Here is a 24,491-nt window from a genome sequence, read left to right on the forward strand (position 1 = left end):
AAACCTTTCCCACGCAGGCGCTCAGCTCCCATTCTGGCCTCATTTACCAGCTAGCTGTTTTTTCAGCACATAATACGTTTGCTTGTGGCCTGTTTTATCTGACACAGCCAGGGCAGAGCAAACACTTGCGTGTAATAGCAGCCCTTTTTAAACCTCACACCACTTATTCAGCAGAAGCAGAGACATCAGATTGTGGAAGTAGTGATCGCTTTCATAGAAACCCTACTGAAATGGAAACAGAGCTATTCCTCTTTCCTTCAGAAGTGGCTCTGGAGTTCCCAAAGTGAAAAATTCAGGAGCAAGAAGAAAACACTGATAGCTTGTGTTGCACAGAGCAACGTGCTGGCATCTGACCAACGCTGCTGCAAATTCTTTCTTCCTTTTGGCACCAAACTATTCCACTTGCGAAGGGGCAGATGAAAATTGTTCTAGATTTATGTTGGCTCTTGTCTGACTGTAGTTGTGCTTTTCTGATAAAGCCTTCTCTCTAATGCCAGTGAAGCTTTGGAGGACATGTAAACATATCATCATTGTATCATTCCTTCATCAAGAAGGAACTAATTTCAAAAGGCCCCCAAATAAATGTAATATTTCTTCCGGATGCGTAGATCCTTTCCATAGTGTAAGTGAGGGGCCTAGGCTGAATCCCAGGAATCATCTCCTATTTAAGTATATAGGCTACTTCATCTCAACCAGGGAGTGCAATCTTTCACCCTTAAATTGATCCAAATTCTCTTGAAAATTTGGCAGCGTGTGCAGCTCCAGACTAAATATTGTCAGGTATTATTGGCTTTGATCAGCTGAAATAAATCCCTCCTCGCCACAGCCCCGCCACTCTGGCCCCGCTGGCTCCTCGGGTGCCCCCGCCGGCCTCGAGCCGCTGCGGCGGCTCAAAGGTGCTCTCTGGCCTGCTACCGGCACCCCGCAGCAAACACCGAAACTGGTGTCCTCTGGGGACAGGCTCACGGTAATAGCGACTGTGCCTTACAAACCGTGAGGAGGCAGGTATTGCAGCAGCACGGGGTGCAGGCTGATTGTGCACACAGGGCCTGCGACTGGAGGGAGCAGGGAGCAGAGCTTCTTGCTGTACCACGGGTTGCTGGCACAGCCACCCTTCCCCAGCGAGGGGTCCGCGAGCCGTGGGGAGCCCCCTCCAGCCCCGGGCAGGTGCTCAGTGCCTTGCGGCGTGGTGCCGGCACGGGCACAGCTTCTCGTTTGGGTGAGTGATGGGGAAGGGGAGGAAGGCACACACCACACCACACTGCGTACTGGTCTGGGGGCGAAGGTCTCGCTGCAGACACAAAACCAGGGATGGTGGGAAGAGTAACAGGGGAAGGAGGAGGCAGCCTTGTGACTGGTAAATGGTAAAAAGAAAACTACCAAGAGCGTACAACTATGTAAAACCCCACCACGCTCTGCCATGGGGCCAGGGCTGGGGTGGGCACTGGAGAGGAGGTGCCATGGGGCACAACTGCCTGCCTTGCAGGGCCGGGGCTGGGAGGTGCCAGGCATCTTCTGCGCCTCTGGCCCGGGGCTGCACTCCAGCAGAGTGGACTGCGTAGTACACGAGCTGCCTGGGTCCCTGCGAGCTAAAAGCTGCTGCTGCCGTCTTGTCTGGCCAAGGCCTGCCACAGCTGGGCTCCCAGCAACTCCAGTGTGCTGCATCCCCTTCCCCTGGGGAAACAAGACATGTAGCTCATTGCAGGCAAATGCGAGGAAAATGAGGAGAGGATATTTGACTCTTGGAGATAAAAGCATCATGCTGAAAGGTGTGCCAAAACCCCTGCTTTGCCTACGCCACGGAGCAGGGCGAGTCCTGTGTATTTGCAATGGCAAACCTGCTCGCGTTTGTTTGCAGGCAAGCTGCGAGTGTCTCAAAAACTCAGCGCATTGTACACTCAGCATTGTAGGATACGCAAAAATGTTTTTGTGAGTAAAGGCACATATCGATGAAAGTTTCAGAATGGAAATGAGCCATTGGGGGGAGACAGGGATGGCACTGGATATGTCAAATGGGAGAAGAGGTGCAAAAGATGGTCCTTCAACCCTACCCATGCAGGTAGCTATGTCGGTAGCCGATGCCATTTTCCTCCTAGAGAGTGGAAGAAAAAAAAGGAGCTCGGAGAGGCGAGATGCAAGTGCATTGTGTGTGTGCGGATGCAGTCTGATGGTACAACGAACGTGATGTTAAGAGCGAGCACCCAGGGAAGAGCTGGTCCCATCCCCTCCCACCCTCCTACCCCCTTCCTGGTGATGGCCTGCCTGCGCCCAGGCAAGGCTGGGTGCTGGGGCACCAGGCTGGCAGCGTTCCCATTTCCCAGTGTAGGATGAGGCATTTTCCACTCCTTTTGCTCCCCAAGACGGCTCCCTTTGGTGGCAGGCAAGGAGCAGCCCTGGCACGTGGCAGCAGGCGAGCTCACCGGGCAGCACTGGCAAACTCCCCATCGGCCAGGCTGCGCCATCGCCCTGTGCCACTGCCACCCTGCTGTGGCACCCGCACTGATTTCAAGAGAGGTTGAGTGCTTAAACGTCTTTGAAGATCTGAGCCTGCGAGTGCTGATTCACCCATGCTGCTGACTCAGGCTGCGCCTATATAAAAGCTGCCGTCCCTCGGCACCTCTGCCTCCCCTCGGCTCCAGGTCCAGCAGCGGCTGAGCACCCGCAGGGTATTTGCTCCGGTCTCTGCAGCTCACAGTGAGATACCACCATCGGTTTCAGAGCACTTTAATGTCTGGGGCAATGAATGGCAGCAGCCAAGGGCTGTTAGCTTGTCCAAACTTGTGATATCACCAAAGGACAGTTCCCCTGTCCCTCTCCGCCCCCGACCTTCCTGCATGATTCCAACAGCTCACATGTTGCCCCCACAAGAAGAAATTACCCTGCTTTCAGCCAGACCGGGTGCTGGCTGGCTGCACGGGCCCTGCCGCGAGCCTGGGGAAGGCAGTGAGATGGAGAGGGGAGGTCCACCCTTCTTAAGGGCAGTGCAGATTTGGGCAGCTATCTGGCATTATTTCCCCTCAGCCCTGTTTTCACGGCTGCCCAGCTATGATAGCCAGTGTTTTCTCACACAGCCTCGGCCCTGCTCTCCTCTCCCATCATAAGCTGCACTGACCGGGCACCTCTCCATCTCCACTCTCACAGTGCCAGCCAGACGATAAGCCTGATCAAATTGTGTATCTGCAGGGAAACAGGTTATCAGGCAGCTTCTTGGCTAGTACAAAACCAAAAACAGCAGAGCCACAGCCACTCGCACCACACCGAAGCCAACCTTCACCTCCAAAGGGAGGGACCGTGAGCTTTTCTGCAAAGCACAGCTGCAGTTTTCTCTTTCCTCTCACCAGCTGCCTGGATTGTGCTGACACTACAGACTCCTTTAGACTCATGGAAATTAAAATGCTAAGGAAATGGGGACAGGTACGGGGCCATCCTGCCTAAGGGTGCTGTACCAGCACCAGCAGGTAGCCCTGAGCTGGCCCCAGCCTCAGGGCTGACGTCCCACCTCCCCACAGCTGCGTGGGTGCCAGCTAGGCAGGGTGTCCCCAACTGCTCTCCCATCCCATCCCATCCCATCCCATCCCTCCTCATCTTGCTCATATGCAGGTGATTTCCATCCAATATCCATCAGAAGGAGCCAGGTGTATTTAAGCTGCAGGGCTGGCAGCCTTGGGAGAGGAGTGAGAAGTGGTTTTAAAAGAGATCTGATGGCTCCTTCCTCTCTTTGCCTTAGCAGCCTGCTTTTCTAGGAGGCAAAGGAGCAGGTCTCGTTTGGCTTTACCTCCTGAAGTATTTCTCTTTTGTTGTTTAGGGATGAGAGTGTGTTAGGGGATGTGACCTTTCTGTCCTGATGCATCTGTGGGGTGTGCGTTAAGCCTGTGTGGCACTGGGATTGCTGGTGGCAGAGATGTGGACTCTTTCTGGGACTGTACGTGTGAGATACCTGCTGGGCTGTGTTCTACTGTTGAAGCTTGCTAGTCAGGAAAGTGTTTTCTCCATTAAAGATTTTTCCTTTGTTTCTATTTCCTTTGGGGGGGGTGGTGGTGTTCTTTTTTCCTGGCTCCCACAAAATTAGACTTGTCTGAGATATCTCAGTAATCTGTTATCTCTAGCTACGTTCAACAGAGAGCAAATGTCTTTCAAACCTCAACAGGTCATGAGGGCAAGACTTAATTTTCTTTGTGCAATACACTTTGCACCTCACCTCTGCTTTCTGTTTATTCCTGATGTGCCCCCCTCTGAAAACCTCTCCTTTACACAGGCACCAGCTTGTTCAGCCTTGCAAGAGCTCCCTCTATCATATTTCATTCTCTGGTCCCTGTATATTGACGAATCTTTTGCTTCCAAAATAGTTTAAGGTACTGCCAGGCTGAACAAACTGACTTCTAGATAAATTTTTGGATGAATGTCAACAGACTGTGAAAAGCTTGCTGTACTGCAAGGAAGTCTTTTTTTGAGTAGAAAAAAAAATGCTTTTTCTTGACAAATGATTGTTGCTATTTTTTGTTGATTGTTTTAACTATCACCATGCCCATGGGAACTCGGTGTCAGTGAAATCTGTAGTGCCTATATTGATCTTAAACTGTGCCAGTAAGGGCTCTTACATCTTAGTGAAAACATCCTGAAATCAGTTATTTTGCCTTGAGGCTGAATGGTTGGCTGTCTTTAAGCTGACAGGCAGATCCACTCTTTGCAACGTGAGCCTGATTTTTAACTCGAACACAAGCTATCGCCCAGGTTTACATCATTATGACAAGTCATTTTGCGAAGAGCACTTGAATAAGATTCAGGGAGGTAGTGGTTGTTGCTCAGATGCGTAATGAACTTTTAACTCTTATGAAGGCAATTCGAACAAGCAGTGGCTGTATAGCTATTGCAGGTACCTGGGCAGTGTGTGAGCCCCTGCACCTTTCTTGGGCTGCCATCAGAGCTGGGGCAGCTGCAGCCTTAGCTTCAGCTGCTCCCTGGCAGCCACCCGGGCCTTGCTGGTTTGGGCATGGCTTTATCCAACACAGTTTTTATAGAGTTTGGTAAGCGGGAAGCTCCTAATGTCTTATTTCAGCTCTTCGCTGTGAAACAGAGCTCAGGGTGGATTTCTTCTCGCCCTCGAAGTAAGTGTGTTGGTGACAGCTGTAATCAACACAGAGGCGCTTATACTGTTGATGAACAAAAACAGCTGCTGGAAAAAAGGGGAAATATGTTACTTTGTTCCTAGAAACTTGCATATAGCTTTATAAAGTGATGCTGCATCTTAGTCCTGCCAGGACTTCATTTAAGCCTGTATGGGACCCGTACCTTTAGTCACGAGGGTGAAAGAAACATCAGTGCTTACCAGTTTGGTCTGGGTTGATGGTCATGAAGCAGTGTCTGTGTAAGACATCCTTCCGTAAGGTTTGGAAGTTTCCTGTTTAACTTTTTAGCACTACAACTCCCTTAAGGTTTGTTCTGGGCTTTCAGAAGTAACTGGCAGCTCATTAACAGCTTCTTATTAGCACTGAAAGCCATGGGAGGGAAGCTGCTCTGGTCATCCGGAGGCCTTGTCTTTGCTGGGCAAAAGGTGTTTGTTGCCAGATATTAGCTCATGTACTGCAACACAGGGTGCAGTCCTAGGTGTTTTCATTTCACAAAGAAAAATGTGTTATAACATCTTCTGTAGATGAGGTGGTGAAGTATCAGATCATTTCGATTACACCACGCTGGCAGGCTGAGGGTGAGAGGAGGGGAGAAGTCTTGCTCCTCTTGACCTCCAAAGGGACAACCCTCTGCCTTTTTTCCGATCACAAATGCAAGCTGATAGCAAGCACTTCAAATCAAAGTCACAATTTGGCCAGCTTATCAAAACAACTATAAAGCCTAAAGGAAAATATGCATGTGTGGGCTGATTGATATATTACGTGGTTGGCAGTAAAAGGGCCCCGTTTGTGCCATTTGCAGGCATGGCGGAAGCGGTGGTTCGTGCTGCGCAGAGGCCGCATGAGCGGGAACCCCGATGTGCTGGAGTACTACAGGAACAACCATTCCAAAAAGCCCATTCGGATCATCGACCTCAACGAGTGCGAAGTGCTGAAGCACTCGGGGCCCAACTTCATCAAGAAGGAATTTCAGAACAACTTCGTCTTCATTGTGAGAACCACCTACCGCACCTTCTACCTGGTAGCCAAAACTGAGGAGGAGATGCAGATCTGGGTGCACAACATCAGCCAGATCTGTAACTTTGGACATCTAGAAGATGGCACAGGTAGGATCATGCTTATGCTCATCTTGGGGGCTGGGAGGATGATCTGTGTCTGGGCTCCTCCACAGCTGCACGCGGGGTGAGAGGAAGCATGGACCTTGCTGGCGGGCTGGGCTGGGCTGGGCCGGGCGGGTGGTGTGGGACTCTGTTTCCTGCAGCTCCACGCAGGACTGAGATGCTGCTAAACCCTGGTTTGAAAGTTGTCAGGGATCTCGCTTCTGCTGGGTAGAAATAATAGCTGGCTGCTTGGTCTCACTTTGAAGCAATTCCTGCTAGAATAAACAGCAGGTCCTTAATAAGAAAAGGTACTGTTTATGTGAAAAGCTGACTGACTGTTATCTTCTGGGGACGTTTATTTCATTACATGTCCCATATTTATTTAGTTTGGCTTAATGTAAGACACCTGTTCTAGGAAAGCGTCCTGCAAAACTCGCATTTTCTCAGGCTTTGCTGGATGTGGAATGTGCGCAGACTTGGGTGTATATGCACATACATAAATCAATGACAAAAATACTGAGCTGTCTTAGTCTATTAATGAGAAGAAAAATAAAGAAAAGGCAGAGGACAGGAGAGTGTTAGAAGTGTGTGTCTAGACTTAAGAGATGGTCCTGCCAATGAAGCATAAAGTCGGCCTGTTCTGCCAGGACCTACACCTGTATGTACTCAGTAGGGTGAATGCCTTGGAAAGCTTCCAAGAATTAACCACTCCAAGATGGATGTAGCCAGTAATTAAAGTCGGGACCTGTATCATCATTAACTTACCTTTCAAATGAGACAATCGGGCTCAGATAACAGCAATCTCTCTTTCCCTTGACATTTCCAAGGGGCAGATAGAGCAGCAATTTGAGAGCTTCATAGGAAGTGAGTCAGAATGAAGTCCTTCGCTGTGATAAAAGGTAGAGCAAGAGCAGAAGATGGTGGTGATGGAAGGACTTGATCCCAAGGGCAGTAATATGTTTGGGGGTATCATAGTGTGGCTGGGCAGATTATCCTGCTGTGGTCCCTGTGCTGTTGTGCTTGGACTGCTACTGGTGTCTGCAACTGCCACATAGCCATACCATCACCTTGTAACTTAAAAGAAAACAAAAGACTGTGGTGGGATGTTTTCTTTTAATCTATCATGGTTCCTGGCCTTCTTTAATCTTCTCTTCAGTAGTTTATTCTGAGGGGATATGGGAGTGGAAAGAGCACTGCAGCAGTCCTGTTATAAATGTGATGTCTGCTCTCTTCCCATTCACTTTAGAGACCACCATGAAAATATGCTGACACATTTTTATGTGCCAGTACAAGCTGCCCATGAATGCAACTTGCAAACTAGAGCTGGTAGCTTTGAGGGACTGGACTCAATAGCCCTTTGGAGCTTGGATGTAATTAGGGATATTCAGTAACCTCCTTCCTTCTGCCCTTGTTGACACTGAGATGTTGGTCTTGCATTGCTACTTCTGGTGCAGTATTATTTTAGATATAATTTTACCAATTACTCTGAAATGAAGGTAAATCTTTCCATGCAAAACAGAAAAGAGAAAAATATTTTTTTTCTCTCAAATGTGTATGCAGACTTCTGGCACCGTGTTGAGGATGTGCATAGGGAGATGTGATCTGTGACAGAGGAGCTAAGGCAGCGGCTGTCCCCAGGATAGATGCATTTATACTGGGAAATGTCTGTTGTGTTATGCTGGTACAGCACAGCATTGCTTGTAAGAGTTACACGTGGGCAATACTCAGAGTATTACCCAGTGGTATTTCTCTCCCAGCAAAGATTGCTGGTGTAGACACTGACGGACGAGACATGACAACTCTTGGTGCGGCAGTTGGGAAAGCTGATATCCCAGCTTTCCGCTCTGTTCAAGGTGGATATTATCCCCCAAGAAGTTCAACAGTGTAGAGCATTTGCCTTGGTTCAGCATAAAGTCTGGCACCTGAACTTACAGCCCTCATCGCAGACTGCGTAAGCGAAGCTTCCAGACATGCACTTACTGTATCTCTAATGGCTAATAGCTCGTAAGATCTTCTATTTATCCTGCAGCTCATCCTGGTGAGGTCAGGTCAGGCTGCAGGGCATGTTCAGATCCTCTGATTTAAATCTGCACAGTTCCACAGGTTGCACATCGTATTTCAAACAGTTGCTAATTGCTTCAGCTTTTTAGAAGCACGTAAATCCCCCAAGAGCCTGTAGGTTTAAACAAATTACCCTTAAAAATTAACATAAGAAAAGAAAAGCTCTATTAAATGCCATATGCTTTTTTAACTTGAATGCTACTGTGTTAAAAAAATAATAGTCCCTGAAATGAATCATCAAAAGAAAGACACATCAATTGCAGGAAATTTTAATAAGCTGTTCCGTGTATTAAAATGAATCTTAAAGCCAATATTATATTGTGAAATCAATCACTCTTAATCTTTGCATCTCTGAAAATTTGCTGTGACTTTGAGGCCAAAACCAAATCTGCTGCTTTCTCCGCTTAATGCACAGAAAGTGCAGCCACAGGTTTATGCAGTGACTCAGCTGTAAACACCGTCCTGTTGTTCCCAGTAGCAAAGAGGCTGGACACACAGCCAGGTCCTACTCATCAGAGGCCTCCGGTCTGACATGCAAGCAGCCAGATGCAGACCGAAGTTAGCAAAACCGCGGCTGGCCCTGTGAGGACAGCTTTTTAGTCAACAAGAGAGGGGACAGCTGAGAGACGGAGGCGAAATGCAAGCTCCAGGCAGATGTCAGGAAGCACCTGGGAGGGTGGCTGTCGGGAAGGACTTGCCAGCAGCAGTCATCGCACTGCAGCACTCGGCTGCCACAAGAAACCCTGCCGCTGGCTGTGCTGAAAATGACAGGGGAGCTGGCACCTTCGGCGCAGTCAACTGGAGGAGAGGCCTCCCGCCCTATTTTCCTACCATTTCTATGTAAAATCTTGCTTCCACCTCTGGTGAAAGCTCCCGATAGAGCAGTTGTTCCCCAACCTCATAGGACTCGTGGCCATGCAGAGGACCGAGAGGATGCTTGGGCCAAGTAGCTGGGCAGGGGAAGGAATGAAATGAGGTGGCTGTGGGACATCATGGGCACACTTTATCCCATATGCAAGCTGAAACCGTGATTAATTGACACAATGCAATAGAGCAGCTTTTCATTGGAGAAACTACTGTGAAAGTTGTTTCGCCTTTTTCATTAGGAAGCCTTGCTTTTAAAGATTGTAGCTGTGCATTGAATGCTGCCCTAGGCTGTGCCCTGGCAGGCAGCTCTTCAGCCCAAGAGGGACCTTTTGTCTTGGGTTCCCTCTTCGCTTCTTCCACAGGCTCCAGGTATTGTTCCACATCCCATGGAAATGCCTTACTCCTTCCGGATGCAGCCCCTACCTGAAGGTCCTTGCTGATCTCCATCACTCCCTGGTTGCCCTACTCTCTCCCACAGCACCCAGGGCCACAGTGGAGCCTGATGTCCCTGGGCAGGCCCCCTCACTGGTGCCCTCCCTGCACAGCACATGGACCAGGACGTTGGCAGAGTCATCCTAAGTGACAGGTCACCCTTGGGTCCCTCTTGGCTGCTCGCAGTTGGATTAGAGCATTTCTGCTCCTCCACCTCTCCCTCGCCTCTGGTTGCTCTGTTGTTCGCACCCATCCTTGCCCATGGCTGGGATCTTCTCCCTTTCTGCCTGCTCCTCTGATGGTTTCTTTGCCTCCTTAAATGTCTCTCCTTTTTTTTATTTTGCCAGTGTGCACAGACCCTGCCCCCCATGGCATGGGGATCGTTTGATTCCCCAGGACCTTGCTGCAGCCACACTGGGGAGCATCTTCCCCAGCCAGGGCAGCATGCTGGGAGCAAGGGGAGCCAGGACCACTGCACTGAGGGGCTACCTGGAGGGACTGTGCTCTCCTCGCAGAGACACTTTTCCCCTGAGAGTCTTCACTTCATTTCCCTTTCTGTTCCCATACAAAGCAGGGCAGGCAGCGTCCTGCCACGTTTCCTCACTGCAGCTCCTGGCCCTTGCACAGGAGCTCAGGGGAGGTGCGACAGCTCCTCCCAGCCCATGCTGGAGGACAGGCACTGGGGCTACTCCCTCCAGACTCCTCTCTCAGTGGGAGGAAATCCCTTCTCAGCTGCACGGACTCAAGGCTGCTCTTTAATGTCAGGCTCTGGCCCCTAGCCAGAAGCAGTAGGTGGCATTTCTACCTCCTTGGTATGGCCATGCAGCCCAGCAGGGGGTTGCTGTGGGCAGGCCCTCCCTATTTCACTATGTCCCTGCACTCCTGTTGCACCATAACAATTTCTGGGGAGTGGGCTGGGGTCTGTAGCAGGAGGGAGAAGCCCTCTGTTCCTCCAAGGAATGGCTCTGCACTGATGGGGAAAGTCACTGCAGAGGATGCTTCTCATCCTCCATGGTGACTTTCCCTGTTAATGCAGGGCGGAGATTTTTTGTGTTAGTACCCACCGAAGCAGTTATTTTGGCAGCCGAAGCCTCTGTCTCTCTGGCAAAGGGGAGGGCAGGCACCAAACCTATTCTCTGCCTTCTCACTGTTGAAAGTGGCCATGCATAATTTATTCTCCCCAGCTGCTGCCGTGGTACAACTTTAATGCACGCTGATTCGGTTACCAGCAGAGCTGGCAGGGACAGGGACGGTCTGTTAGGAGCTGGCTGCAGGTCCCTGAGCCCCTGAAGGTTAGAAAAGAGCAGGTCTGTGCTGTCCCCATCCCTCCCTCCTGCTCACAACGGTTGCCATGTGGTCTGCAGCTCGCAGCCTTTCCTGATGGGATAATCCGTGGCTAAACCCTGTGAGTACCAGATGGAGTTCAGGCCTGTTCGTTCTCTGTGTTAATAATCCAGAATGTCATTAATTTCTTTCTTATGCATTGTGGCAGTTTTTAGTTGGTTGGTTGTTTTTTTTTTTTTTAAATGTGGTCAGATGGTGACATGAACGTGCTTTTCCGAGATCCCTATGGAGTTAGCCCGGTGCATATTTGATCATCCGCAGCTTGCAAGACATCTCTGAGTCCAAGATTTGAAAGCAGAGTTACCGTCTGAGCCAGTGCAATGAACAAGAGAAGTTATTTTTCAGATGCAAGGCTGCAGCCCTCAGCTCTGCTTTGCAAATGTGAAACCTCATAAATGCCATTCCTTCCAGATGCTTGCTGCTGAAATCCCGCTGCTCTAAGCACCTGCTCAAAATTAAGCAAATGCTTTGCTTAAGCTCGAATTTAAGCATGTGCTTATGTGCTTTGGTGACCTGGGGTCCACCACTGCACCAGACCTCCAAAGCTAACAGGAGGAAGCAGCAGTGAGGCAATACTGGTAGATGGGAAGGAAAGAGGCAGCTCCCTCCCCAGTTTAAAGGGATGAGGTGTGGGGTAGTGCAGGGAGAGAAGATCAGCTGTTTTACTCTTCTGGCTGAGATCAGAAAGATGATGGGATGACGCCTGGTGTGGCTGGTGTGGAAGTCTGGGTCACTAGCAGGTTTTGTGTTTAGTGATGTTGCTGTCTAACCATCCAAGCAACCCTCTGCATCCCTCCCGACCTGCTTGCACATATGCCTAGCACCTCCCAGGGCTGAGAAGTGACTACAGCAACCCAGTGCAGTGCCAAGGCTTGTTGGTGTGTTGAGCCGAGGACTAGGTAGAACCTGCCAGAGGATCTCGGGACCTCACCGCACAGTGCAGGATCTGGCCTGCAGCATGTACGCAGATGGTCAGGGGCTGGTTCCCAGCATTTCCAGCAAATTCTGGATATCAGCATTAGAGAAATCTGCCTTCTTGCTATGCTTTGAAGGCATTTTTATGCTTGGTTTGGTTTTATCAGCAGTACCTGGTTTCTTGTGTTTGTTTTTGCTGTGGGGTTTTTCATTTTGAAGAAGGGTTTTGCAGCTTTGACTCAGGCAGTGTCTGCATTTCAGCCAGAGAGATGGGTACCCATTGCCAAGCCCCACAGATGTTGGGGGCAGCTGGGGCACCCAGTGAGCCCTGCCTGGTCCCCGCACAGCCCTGGTAAGGGAACTGCCACGCAGCAACCTGAAGCTTCATTAGAAAAATAATATTCTCTAATTGAGGGCTTGTGCTCCTGGTGCCGCTGGCTGACCTTGCTGCCAGGAGCAGATGCCTTTGGAGAACTGCTCTGCAAAGACACCTCAGGCCCTTCCCACTCCACAGCTGCCCATGGTGGGAGGTCTGACTTGCACTAAGGACTCTATTTTTGAGTTGAAATGCCCCAAAACCTGGGCCAGAGGCTGTGCTTAGCCTTAACTCTGTGTGGCTCAGCCATCACTCCTCCATCCCTCCTGCCCAGCATCCCCAGCTCTCTAGCAGGGACGGAGGCTAAGAAAGCAACAGGACTAGATTTGTGTCTGCTGCCCGGCACTGCTCGGGCCAGATGGATGCCTTGGCCGTATGCTGCCAGTGAAGGGTGGCCTTGGTGGCTGGAGGTGAACCCGGAGCTGAGCTGGTGGCCAGCTCTGTGCAGCCTGGGCCAGACCTGCTGCCCGCAACCCAAACCTGCTCCTCTCCCCACCGCCACCCTTCTCTGTGTCGGGGGGGGCAGACTGGAGTGTTATGCCCAGGGAAGGTGTCGCTGAGCACAGGCTCCCTTGTGCCTTGTGGCCTCCAGAAAAGCAGTGTCCCTTTTCCCAGCAGAGCCAACAAGCCTCCAGCTGGGCAATAACAGCTACACCACAGCTCTTGTGGCTTTGATGTCCAGCCTAGAGAGGCCTAAGGAGTTTGCAGACAAGTTGCCATGCAGAGGGACCTTGACAGGCTTGAGAGGTGGGCCCGTGCGAACCTCATGAGGTTCAACAAGGCCAAGTGGAAGGTCCTGCACGTGGGTTGGGGCAATCCCAAGCACAAATACAGGCTGGGCAGAGCATGGATTGAGAGCAGCCCTGAGGAGAAGAACCTGGGGGTGTTGGTTGATGAGAAGCGCAATGTGACCCGGCAATGTGCGCTTGCAGCTCAGAAAGCCAGCCATATCTTGGGCCGCATCAAAAGAAGCGTGGCCAGCAGGTCGAGGGAGGCGATTCTGGCCCTCTGCTCCGCTCTGGTGAGACCCCACCTGGGGCACTGCGTTCAGCTCTGGGGCCCCCACCATAAAAAGGACATGGACCTGTTGGAGTGAGTCCAGAGGAGGGCCATCAAGATGATCAGAGGGCTGGAGCACCTCTGCTGTGAGGACAGGCTGGGAAAGCTGGGGTTGTTCAGCCTGGAGAAGAGAAGGCTCCAGGGAGACCTTCTAGCAGCCTTCCAGTACCTGAAGGGGGCCTACAAGAAAGGTGGAGAGGGACTTTTTACAAGGGCACACAATGATAGGACAAGGGGTGATGGCTTTAAAGTGAAAGAGGGTAGGTTTAGATTAGATAAAAGGAAGAAATTCTTCACCAGGAGGGTGGTGAGGCACTGGAAGAAGTTGCCCAGAGAAGCTGTGGATGCCCCATCCCTGGAAGTGTCCAAGGCCAGGCTGGATGGGGCTTTGAGCAACCTGGTCTGGTGGAAGGTGTCCCTGCCCATGGCAGGAGGTTGGAACTAGATGATCTTTAAGGTCCCTTCCAACCCCAACCATTCTATAATTCTGTGATAAGGCCAGAGGTGCAACAAGTCTGGCTACGCCATGAGCTGCAAAGCTCAGTTTTGTCCACTGAAATCTAGAAAGTGGGAAGAAATCAATCCCTTTCCTTGTCGACATTAATTTGAAATGTTGGAGATTAATAATCAATTATTTGCATTAGGTCCTAGAAAATACTGGATAAAACAGACTGCTCTGCCTCAGCACCTTCCTCAGCAGAGGTTGTATTCATCACTGTCTGCTACAGCCTTGCAGGAGTGGGGGACCCCAGAGCAAGGGGGGTCTGCACCTCCTGCAGCCCCTCAATTTAGCAGCTGGCTTGCCCAGCCTGGGCAGGGGGAACAGCTGCAAAATCAGCCTCCCCTCTCCCCAGAATCAGTTTTTGCATGACCCACTGCCACTCTGGGGTAAAACATCCCTGGTGCAAAAGCAAGGTGGCGATGGCCAGGAGAGGCAGCAGGACAGGGTGAGTCAGAGCTGTCCCTCAGCCAGGGCCATCCATTCCTATTGCAGGTTCGGTGGAGAGCCTGTCTCACACGACCTCGTCCCCGCAGCCGTCGCCGGCCGCCTCCACCCACGCCTCCCGCATTGCCGATCCCTCCTTCTCGGTCGACCACACTGCTGCTGATGCGTCTGCCGCGGAGGAGACCCCCAGCGAGTCAGAGTCGGTCTTCCTCCCCGACTACCTCTTCCTCTCCAACTGCGAGTCAGGCAAGCTCAGCCACAACAGGTAGGTCTGGGCTCTGCCAGATGTGTTGGGCTGGAGCCACCCTCTGCCCAGTGATGCCCTGGGAAACTGGGGCAAACTGGTCCTTGAGCCCTGCCACTCACAGTAGGATCCCGAGCACAACAAGGGACCATCAGCCTAATCCAATTTACAGGGGGCTTTTCATAGTACAGATTAGCAGTCAACCATTGTATGTTGGTCCTGTCCCTTTCCAGGGTGGGGGGCTGGGGACCTCACATATGGCCTCCCTCCAGACACCCTTTCTGCCTGCTGCTGCCCAAGGTGCTCCACAAAGTGCCCCTGCCCAGCTCAGGGGGGACCTTCCACAGCCATAGGGAAGGGACAGATTTTTGTCCTGAACTGTGGGGTTGTTTTTTGGTTTGTTTGGGGTTTTTTTGTTTTTTGTTTTTTTTGGTTTTTTTTTTTTTTCTGTGTGCTTGTTCAGTTGCAACCAGGAGAAAAGGAAAGCACAGGTCCTGACCTCTGTCTCTGTGCAGGTGTGACAGCTGGTCGAATTCGGACAGATCTCTGGAGCAAACCTCATCGGACGATGTTTTTGTCGACTCCTTGCAGTCCCAGCCCTCCTTGTACCTTGTACAGCCATCCAGCACTGGCACTGTGCACCAGGATGGGGCCCTGGTGCCAAATCCCAGCACTGTGTCCAGGAACATAGACATTAGCGGGCCACCCAGTGACTTTTCCTCCTCTTCTCCACTGCTGGGGACGCCGCTGACACCAACCTTTCAGATTGACAAGAGCCAAAACACGCTGCCCTATGGTGTAACCCAGCTGGACATCCTGTCCAACACACCCCCGCCACGGCCGCCCAAGCCAACCCACTTCTCAGACAGGAGAGGAGATGAGGTGGGCAGCGGGGCCCTCCAGAACGGGCACGCAGGGATCTGCCGGGCTCAGGTCGCTCTGGTGCCCAGGAGGATCTCCTTGTCCAGCTTGGACAACGTGAGGAACTGGAAAGGTGAGTGCATTTCCAAGAGCCAGTGAAGCAGGAACAGTGTGAGGGATGGAGCCGCCCATCAGCGCAGAGCTGGTGCCCACCTCCACTTGTGCCTCCCTGTCCTCCCCCCCGCAAAATCATCCACCACCCAAAGCAACCTGAAATGCTTATTTCAAATTAGTTAGCGAGCAGGATTCAGACTTGTCCCTCACATTCAGCTCCTGCTCTGTGAAAGCCCCTCAGTGTGTACACATGGGCAGCAATTTGGCTGTGATCTCTTCAGGCTGCCTCATGACTTGCTAGTTTTCCATGCCCCCTCCCTCTCCAAAATAGAAAGCAGTAGAAAAACAAAAATGAAAAGCCAACCACTGAATCAGGCAATGCCAAACTCTCTATTTATGCAGGTCAAAACGTGGGCTTGCACATGGGAAATGCCTTTGTAGCTGTGCTACTTCACTACATCCAGTCCTTTCCATAACAGCAGCATCTCTTTTCGCAGCTTAAAGAACGGGAAGCCAGGGAGACGCTGGGGATGGGATGTAATCTCAGTTGAACCGGGGACTCTGTGTGTCCTTGAGCAAATCCTGCTCTGTCCTTGTGCTTCAGCCGGGGTAGCCTGAAAACCCACTGCAGAGCAAGGCTCTGCTGCGAAGCGAGTTCTGCTCTGAGCTGAGGTGATTTTTCCACTGGTTCTTGAAACACCATCATTGCAAACAAAAATAACAGTCAAAAACCCAGAACATCAAGCTGTCAAAAAGCAGCATATGCAGTATGAGAAAGTTTTATTTTGTGGAGTCACAGAACAGAGGGAGATAGCTGGAATACCGGGCTGAAAATCACTTGAGTATTTTGCAGTGATGTGTCATTTTTGATGAGGAAGAAAATGTATGTTTTTAAGGACAAGCGTCCTTTAGACTCCTGTAGTTTGAATGACCAACTGGTGTTTGGGGCCATTAGATCTTGCTCTTAAAGCTCAGAAGTTAAAGCAAGGAGACCTCTGTCCAGCCTGTTTATCAGTGTACAAACAATTCTTGGAAGGTTCCTGGAGAAACGCTCATCAGTGGAATTGGTATTCTTAATTATCAGTTACATTTGGTTGGTCCCTGAAGGGTGCTGCTCTTGTTTCTGCACATGTGCCGCTCTAACACCGCCAGCACACTTGAGACAGTTAATGTTCCTCCAACCCAATTTATGCCAAAATGTTTTTAAGAGGATTAAGTGGCCAAATGTCATGTTTTACTACCGTGCTGCAAGGTTATCTCTGTCTGACAGGGGGCAGCAATGAATTAATAAGTGCTGCTATTTTTTCTTACCCTAAGTGCAGCTGAAACTATTTGAAAGGTCAAACTCTGAATTAAAATGTGTTTAACAAGAAAGATTGGAAAAAGAAACAGGGAGAAAGCAGCTGTTCCTCACCAGCTCCCAGAGTGAGCCCACTCGAGTTACTTCATTTTTTGCCCTTGGCACCCTGTAAAAGCTGAACAGATGTAATTAACCCAGTGCAAAGGCAGCGCATGCTGGTTGCAGTGCCATGAAGGGGAAGGAGCTGTACACATGTAAGGCACCTGTATCCTGGCATCTGCCGGAGCATTGTGCCTGAATGTCTTATTGCCAAAATAATAAATAAATGTAGCTGTTCCAGGACAGTGACTGTGTCTACCTGAATATATAGCCGCACTAACAGTATTGCTTTGTTCTTGTTTAGCACTTTTGCCTTTTATGCTGATACCACCACAAAGACCCCCCCAGTTACAGTGCAGTACTGAGATCTCCACCATAAGAGCAGGGAGTGGATTAACATGGTTGCAGGTTTTTAAGGCAGTCCCACAGAAAAGCCATTTTCAGAAAAGGATGGTACTTGTAAGCATCTCCCACTGCTGATCTTCTATGCACTGAATGCTGGATTTCAGGTTTTTTGCCTTTTGCTTCAAAAATAAAATTGACCTCCAGCAAGACAAAGGCCAGCCTGCACAAGGGGACACTGTGACTGGTGACCTTTTCGCTGGCTGTTTGTTCCCCATCAGCTTGAGCCACTTGCACCACATCAGCATTTCTGGGTGACAAAGAGAAGACTTTCTCTCCTACCATTAGGTTCCCCCATGCACCCTCTGTACAATAGCATGTACTTCCCTGGTACCTTACAAACAAGGCTCCCAAACGACTTTCCAACTAATAATGGATTAATATTCCCTACAGTCCCATTTCATATAATTTCACCAGTTTGACAGGTGGGAAAACAGAGCAGGACTAGAGCAGGAGCTGGGTTTAAATTATTGCTTGGTTGCTTGCTCTCCACACCATACCTGTCTTTCTCCCCAACTGCTTGTGTTACAGGAAGCATAAGTTACAGCTGGATTATACCTGAATGTGTTCCTTGGTTTCATCGTACTTAAAATAGATGTAATCGCTCTTGAAATGCTACTGAGCTGGTTCTGGTCTTAAGTGTCATTGGATTTCCTCATTTAGCATAAATACTAGGAGTTATGGAATCTTTGTAAAGCTCTAATTATTTTAGAGCCATATGCTTTACTCCAGAATTATCTCTGTAAAGTTGGACTGCCTTATCACATTTTTAATCGCTTGCTTTTCCTTGCAGCAGACATGGAAGGCAGTTCCTTAAGAAGTCGGGATAAGAGGCTTAGCCTGAATTTGGTAAGTACTCTGCTTGCATAAATTTAAAAAACTGGCACATGACAAACTTCAGAAAGTGAATCATTTCACATCATGATATTCAATCATTCCTCTCCTGTGTTCAGCAGAAGAATAAAAAAATAGAAGAAGCACTTGGCTTTGGGCAACTTCTGTGCCGCATCTTCACAGCTGCAGGAAGCCTTTGAGAGAGGAGGGAGGGGGAAGCCACAACACTGAGCACCCTGCTTTTAAAGCAGGTGAAGCCAGGTCTGTTGTGAAAAAAGGATACCAGTAGCCTCGAGAATTAAACTGTTGACGAAGAGCACCTGAGAAAACTGGTTATCTCTTCAAAAAAGGGTCTAAAGAAGCCTATCACTTCATGATCCTGAGGAATATCTCCTCTTTGGGACATAGGAAAGTCTCTTCTCTCAAAGCGCCTGTGATTCAGAGCTCTGTCAGTCCAAAGCTTCCTGACTCAGCCTTTGACAGGCATGGTTATATGTAGCACCATCACACATTGCATAGCCAGTCTTCTGCCTGGTGGTGGACACTGTCTTCTGCGTGGGAGATCTTTTGCTGCTTGTATTTAAGTTCTGGTGGTGGGCAGCTTACATTTTTCTCCCCTTTGAATGCTTGCAAGGTTTGTAATTAATCCTTCTCACCACTCAGCCAGCTCTAACCTGCGTGAAATGGATTTCTAGTGTTTATTCTCAGCTATCAGAAGTGACTTGTATGTCTGTGTGTCTGCTCTCTCAGCTTCCGCATTTGCAAAAATCTAGTTCATCAGATGTTCTCCTTCCAGATTTTTTTTTTGTATGAAGGAACCTCCTTCATTTTATAGGTCAGGATTACTGCTGGGAGAATCAAGTGCAGCCTCACTGAAGTTGGAGGATTTAACCTACTTAAGTGACGAATAAGTTTAGTCCTCATTTCCAGCAGTGACTTGTGAAGCTCAGAAGTGGACTTCTCCAAAGCTGGAGTGCACATCTGAACTCATGAGTTTGTCTCGTGTCTGTCCAGCTTGCGTCTCTCAGAAAGGTCACGTCAGGACTCTCCTGGCCTGGGGCTCAGCTCAGATCTCTTGCCAGCTGACAGCACCTCCTGGCTTGCAGGGGGTTAGCTATTCATTTATCGACCCATTTCTCTTTCTTTTCCTCTTTTGCTTCTGAAGCCCTGTCGGTTCTCCCCTCTCTACTCAACTGCTTCAGACAGCACGGAGGACAGCTACGTGCCCATGCGCCCCAGCACCTCTCCCTCTGCGCCCAGCTCCGACTGTTCACCCGACGGCTACATCCCAATGAGCCCCGGCTCAGCCACGTTTACCTTCCCTGTCGTCAGCACTGAAAAACTCACCAGCCCGTTACCTGAGCTTCCCTCAGACCTGGAGCCCCCTCCAGTGAACCGAGACCTCAAGCCTCGTAGGAAATGTAAGCCCAGACCTAAAATGCAATTGGCAGCCAGAGGGTCCTGATAGTGGGGACGGGGGTGACCTCCTTTGATAGTGTCCTTGGCACATTTTAAAAGGCTTCCTACTCTAGAAGAGGGACTGAATTGCTGTATAAGTGGCTTACAGTACTGTAACATAGGATGCATCTGCAGGGTCATTTGCAAGCAGAGGAAGAGCATCCGTGCCTATTTTTGCAGTCGGAGACTGGGTGACTGCATTAGCGTGGTGCATGGCTTCAGATCCACTCTGCAAATCACCAAATGGATGTAGCCTTGGAGAGACAGCAGACTAAATCCTGCAGCTCTAAAGTACATGTACTGCTGTCTCACCAGCTCCCTGACCTTCCAGGAACAGGACATCCAAACACTCAAATAGTCAAACTTGATGTGTGGGCTGTTGGTTAAACCTCTGCTGGGTAGGCGCAGCTGTCTTGGTTTAATTAGGAATTTCCTGCAGATGCTTTTAGTGATGGTAATTTTCCACTCCTGCTTTTCATGGCATCTCCAAAATCTGGGTTGCACTTCCAGAGGATATACTGGGGACAGAATTCAGCTTTGCAGTGGAGAAATTGCCTAAGCCTAGCCTACATTAAAGTTCTTTGGGCTGCAGAGCCACAGGGCTACTCAAATTGGTTCAGGAAATGCTACTGTGAAGTGGGGACAGAAATTTAGACTGTTTCCAGGAAGCAAAGCAAGCTCAGTTCCTTTCTTAGAGGGTTTTGAGAACGGGGTGGAAAACGCACATGGACTGGTGAGAGCAGTGATCTTCATCTCCACGTGTAGGACCTTTTTGTTTAGAAGAGAGCCCAAAACCTGTTTTGACCTATAGGCTGAACTGGCCTCTTCTCTTGAAAGCAGCATATGCAGAGCAGATTTGAGGCGAGCACACGGATCTTGTGGCGCATTTGCTCTCCTTGTGCCCATTGTATTTATTCTCTTATTTTAGAGGGACTTTGCTTTCCAGCACTGACTGAAGTGGGCATTTGTTTACTGATTTCTCTTTTGGTTATATCACTTATGTTCCGTGAAATACTCTTGTTACTTTCTTGCTGTTAATATAAAACTGTGTTTTTCTGAACAGTCTGTACTTTTCATTAGCGCTGCTATTGGAAATGTAGTTCCTTTTGTATCTGCTTGCAGCACGGCCACCTCCTCTGGACTTGAGGAACCTCTCCACAATCCGGGAGCATGCTGCCGTGACCAGGATGTGGACTGTGCCTTAGTAAGTCAACAAGAAACCTGCCGTTCCAATCTTTTAAGCATCAACATTGTGGAATGGAGTTAAAAATAACTTATTGTGTCCCACAAGAAACAGTTTCCTGGCAAAGTCCACAGACAAAAATTCCCCAGGGCTCCTTCCAGCATCCCTCAGGCTTTTGCTGTCTCTAAAAAGCAAGGCTCCCTTTCACAATGGGCAGCTCCAGTGCGTTCAGCATCACGCAGTGATGCTCAGTCTGTTTTGAAAGTTCCTTTTGAAAAGGCTGGAGCTGGTCTGCACTCTGGTGTGGCTGCTGCAACAGCTAAAAGCTTCACATGCCTTAATTATTTTTTTTTTCCAAAGTGATGGAGCCATTTTTGTTCCTGAAAATTAATATAGCAAAGGAGAACCAGATAAGATAGAGATCTGCCTGACTTGTAGCTTGGGTGTAGACTTCTGCACTGCCACGCAGCAATTCAGACTTGATCTGTTGGTGTGACCTTTTGTCCCTGGAAATGAGTTGTGGGGTAAAACAAATGCTTTTGGTGCCGAAGCAAAGTGTGAACAGATGATATGGTTGGGCTCCAAGGGCAGTGAAAGACTCATCTTCAGGGAACTCGTGAGCAGGGGAGGACTGCAGCCTGCTGGCTGAGGGGATCTCAGCACTACGGGGAAAGGCTGACAGGGGAGCCAGCTGTGCTGAAGCGTGCATGCAAAAGCCAGGAATTCCCACCAACGTCCTCTGCATATCCCAGGCACTCCAGAAAATGTGGTTTTTCACTAGCCTGAGTGCCAGACGGGACATTTCCACACCCCCCCGCCTCAGGTAGTCATTTGGAGGGCAACAGGGACACGAGATGGGCAACTTCTCAATTGCAGACCCCTCTCAGCTGCACAGCCTAAAGCCGATTAAGCCCTGCGGCACTGCCTGCCGCGTGCTGCCTGTTAGGGAAACCCCAGTAGCCTGCCTCCCAAGCATCCCTGCCAGAGCGCTGTGGTTAATTAGTGCTGACACAGTGCAGAGTCCTGAAGGATAACAAGCTCAGAGGGAGTTTGCATGTTTTACATTAGCAAAACTAAAAAAGAAGTATGCCCGGAACTAATAAAGCAAAAGGAATTATACTGTTCATGCTGCACAAAGTGGCCGTCTAATTTCCTAATAACTAACCCCATTGTGCCGGCCTGCAATAGTTTACTCACGATATACCTCTGACGATTATGTTAGTGGTAGAGGTTTCCTTGTACAAGGGCTGAGTCGCAGCCACCTCTGTAGCACAGATAGCATGTGTTTACACTGTGTTCAAAGCCAGACAAGTTCCTCTGCATGCACCTCCAGCAGCTGATTAATTCACAGCAATCATCTCCAAAATGTGGATACCCGCACAGCTAAGCAACTGCTTCATCAGCACGTATTACCTGGATGAATGATATCTGTCTCTGTGCCCCTTGTTGGAGAATTGCTCCAATGGTTTATGCTTTCTGTCATACCAGAGATGGCAAACTTTCATAAATCCCAGAAAAAAAAAAAAAATCAACAAAAACACTCATAGCGATATAGCACACTTTTTCTAGAACTAAGGAGTGGTTTTGGACATCCTCTCCATAAAGGCTGCAGCGTTAGTGTGAGTTTATTCACCATATGGACTGTGTCAGGCTTTGGCTTCATTTCAGAGCATCTGTAAGATGCTTCCTTAACCTCTCCTGTGTTTTTCTTCATAGCAATCGAATGAGCTTTATCTCACCAGAAAGAGACGGTATTAATTCAGCAAGAATATTTGCCAATTCAGTTTCCGGAGAAGAGGAAGAAAGTTACATTCATATGGTAATCTTCATTTTCACACAGCCATCCTTTGCTTTATTCTGCTCTGTCACATTGATGGAGAATGCAGAAGTTTGTTTTCTAAGAAAAAATGTTGAGGAGGTTGGTCCTTTGCCTTCTGTTTTTTTTTAAAAATGATGAAACGGTTTTAAACCAAAGACACTGGGACCAATTTACAGAGAGATAAGGGAAGCCCTTCTTCTGCTCTGCAGAACTCAGCTGTTCGCCCACGAATGTTGCTGAGCAGTTCCAAGAGATCACAGGGATCAGCCATATTTACATGAGAACTCATTAAGGCAAAGGAAAATTAAATCTTTTCACCTTTTAAAAGTGTGCCCTGCAAAATCTCCTAGGAAATGACAGAAAGACGCTAGTGCACTTCCTAAAGAAACACACCAAATATTGTGCAGAAACAGAACTCCCATTAAAGTCTCTTATTGCTTCTGCTTTGGCTGGTGGCACTAACCCCACTTCCCATCCCATGAAAGAAGAACATCTGGCTTTGTGGCTTCCTTTTCTTCATTCACTCTGTAGCCATATCTTGCAAAAGACCAAAGACCAAAATCTCAGTTTCTTTTGAATTTTAGGTAGAAATGGATCTCAAATCCCTTGATCTGAGCCAATGTCTACAGATTTGGCTCCATAGCCAAAGCCCCATGGCAATGGCTATAGAAATATATTGCAACACTGACCACAATCTCCATGAACCACAGTCTCCAATTTTAGTCCACACCTCTGCTAGATCAAAATCTGCGCAGGAGGGCAGTTCTAGTTGTAACTACTCCCTAGTTGATTTTTCTAGTCAAATAAAACCTTCCAATACATTTGTGGTCATCTGTGATTTTTGTGAGATTAATTTTCAGTTGCTAGATTTGAACAGAATTACCACCATATCTTCAAACTCATATAACAATGATGGTTAAGAGGGCACCCCTGCAAATCTGAGCCTTCCAAGGGCTTGGGTTGAGAAGCTGGGCACAGGTCCTTCCTGATACCATTGAATGAAAATCAGCCCAGTTTGCTGTTTTGCCATAATTACTGGGAGAAAAAGGTTCTCACGGTTTCTTTATGCCATCCTGCAATTAACCAGTGTTATAGAATCATGGAATCGTTTAGGTTGGAAAAGACCTTTAAGATCATCAAATCCAACCGTTAACCTAGCACTGCCAAGTCCACCAGTAATCCACCACTTATCCTGTGGTTAGTCACCAAACGCACCCTTGCCATAGAAAACTACATGGGTGCTGACCCTCCTCACTCGCTTTCTGCCAGACGAGTCTCCCACCTTACAGTTGTAGTCCTCCTTCCTTTTGGGATCATGTTTTAAGAGCATTAAAAGTTTCTCTTCTTTCCTGACAGGAACACAGACAGGCAACATCTCCATACAGTGGTGCTTTCCCATGGACAAGGAAATCTAACCTTGATTACTTAGCATTGGATTTTAATTCTGCTTCCCCATCCCCTGTACAGAAGGTACGAGTCATTTGAAAAACCCCACAGCCTCCTATCTTTTTTTCTGCTGGGAGGAAAACAAGACAGAGAGTCAGACTCTGCTAGGTGCCCTAAATATCATGATGAAGCCAGTCATGTTTCCAGCTGACTGCATTTGTGGCAGGCTCAAGATTAATATAATAAAAGCACGATTAAGGTGATGACAAGGTGTCCTTAGCGTGCCTCATAAGGATGTCATTAACACGAGCTCGGCAGAGGGCACGAGACTGCGTTGGGATGTGCAGCCATGAGGGCTTGTGGGCAAGCTCGTTGGTGCTTGCAGGATCTCTGCATGCTCTTTCATTTTCATCAAGTCTCCACAAACCCTTTCCTGCTAGTTTTCCCCCAAATCTCTTTGCAGTAACAAGTTTACAGCCCATGATAAATTCACAGGGTAAGGCTGTACCATCTCTTGTAACATGGCAAAATGTGCATCTTTATTCTTGCATCACCAAAAGCATTT

The 24,491-nt window shown here is 49.0% G+C and overlaps 1 protein-coding gene across 3 annotated transcripts in view; it reads left to right on the forward strand.

The window, feature by feature from the left end:
* Nucleotides 1–24,491, forward strand: part of GAB3 (GRB2 associated binding protein 3) — a 70,517-nt gene that overhangs the window by 40,966 nt on the left and 5,060 nt on the right. For 2 of the 3 annotated variants that reach the window (XR_014229396.1, XM_082323399.1), the window contains exons 2-9: nucleotides 5,929–6,232; nucleotides 14,275–14,491; nucleotides 14,986–15,464; nucleotides 18,040–18,095; nucleotides 19,246–19,501; nucleotides 20,661–20,742; nucleotides 22,438–22,540; nucleotides 23,897–24,010. Coding sequence is in view for 2 of the 3 variants with exons in the window: in XM_082323399.1 (XP_082179525.1) it covers nucleotides 5,929–6,232; nucleotides 14,275–14,491; nucleotides 14,986–15,464; nucleotides 18,040–18,095; nucleotides 19,246–19,501; nucleotides 20,661–20,742; nucleotides 22,438–22,540; nucleotides 23,897–24,010 (1,611 nt within the window). In the remaining variant the exon portion in view is untranslated. The remainder of the gene's footprint in view (nucleotides 1–5,928; nucleotides 6,233–14,274; nucleotides 14,492–14,985; nucleotides 15,465–18,039; nucleotides 18,096–19,245; nucleotides 19,502–20,660; nucleotides 20,743–22,437; nucleotides 22,541–23,896; nucleotides 24,011–24,491) is intronic. The other variant, XM_082323400.1, reaches the window with a different exon arrangement.

This window comes from Platalea leucorodia (assembly GCF_965183815.1).
Source record: "Platalea leucorodia genome assembly, chromosome: 10".
NCBI classification, from domain to species: domain Eukaryota; kingdom Metazoa; phylum Chordata; class Aves; order Pelecaniformes; family Threskiornithidae; genus Platalea; species Platalea leucorodia.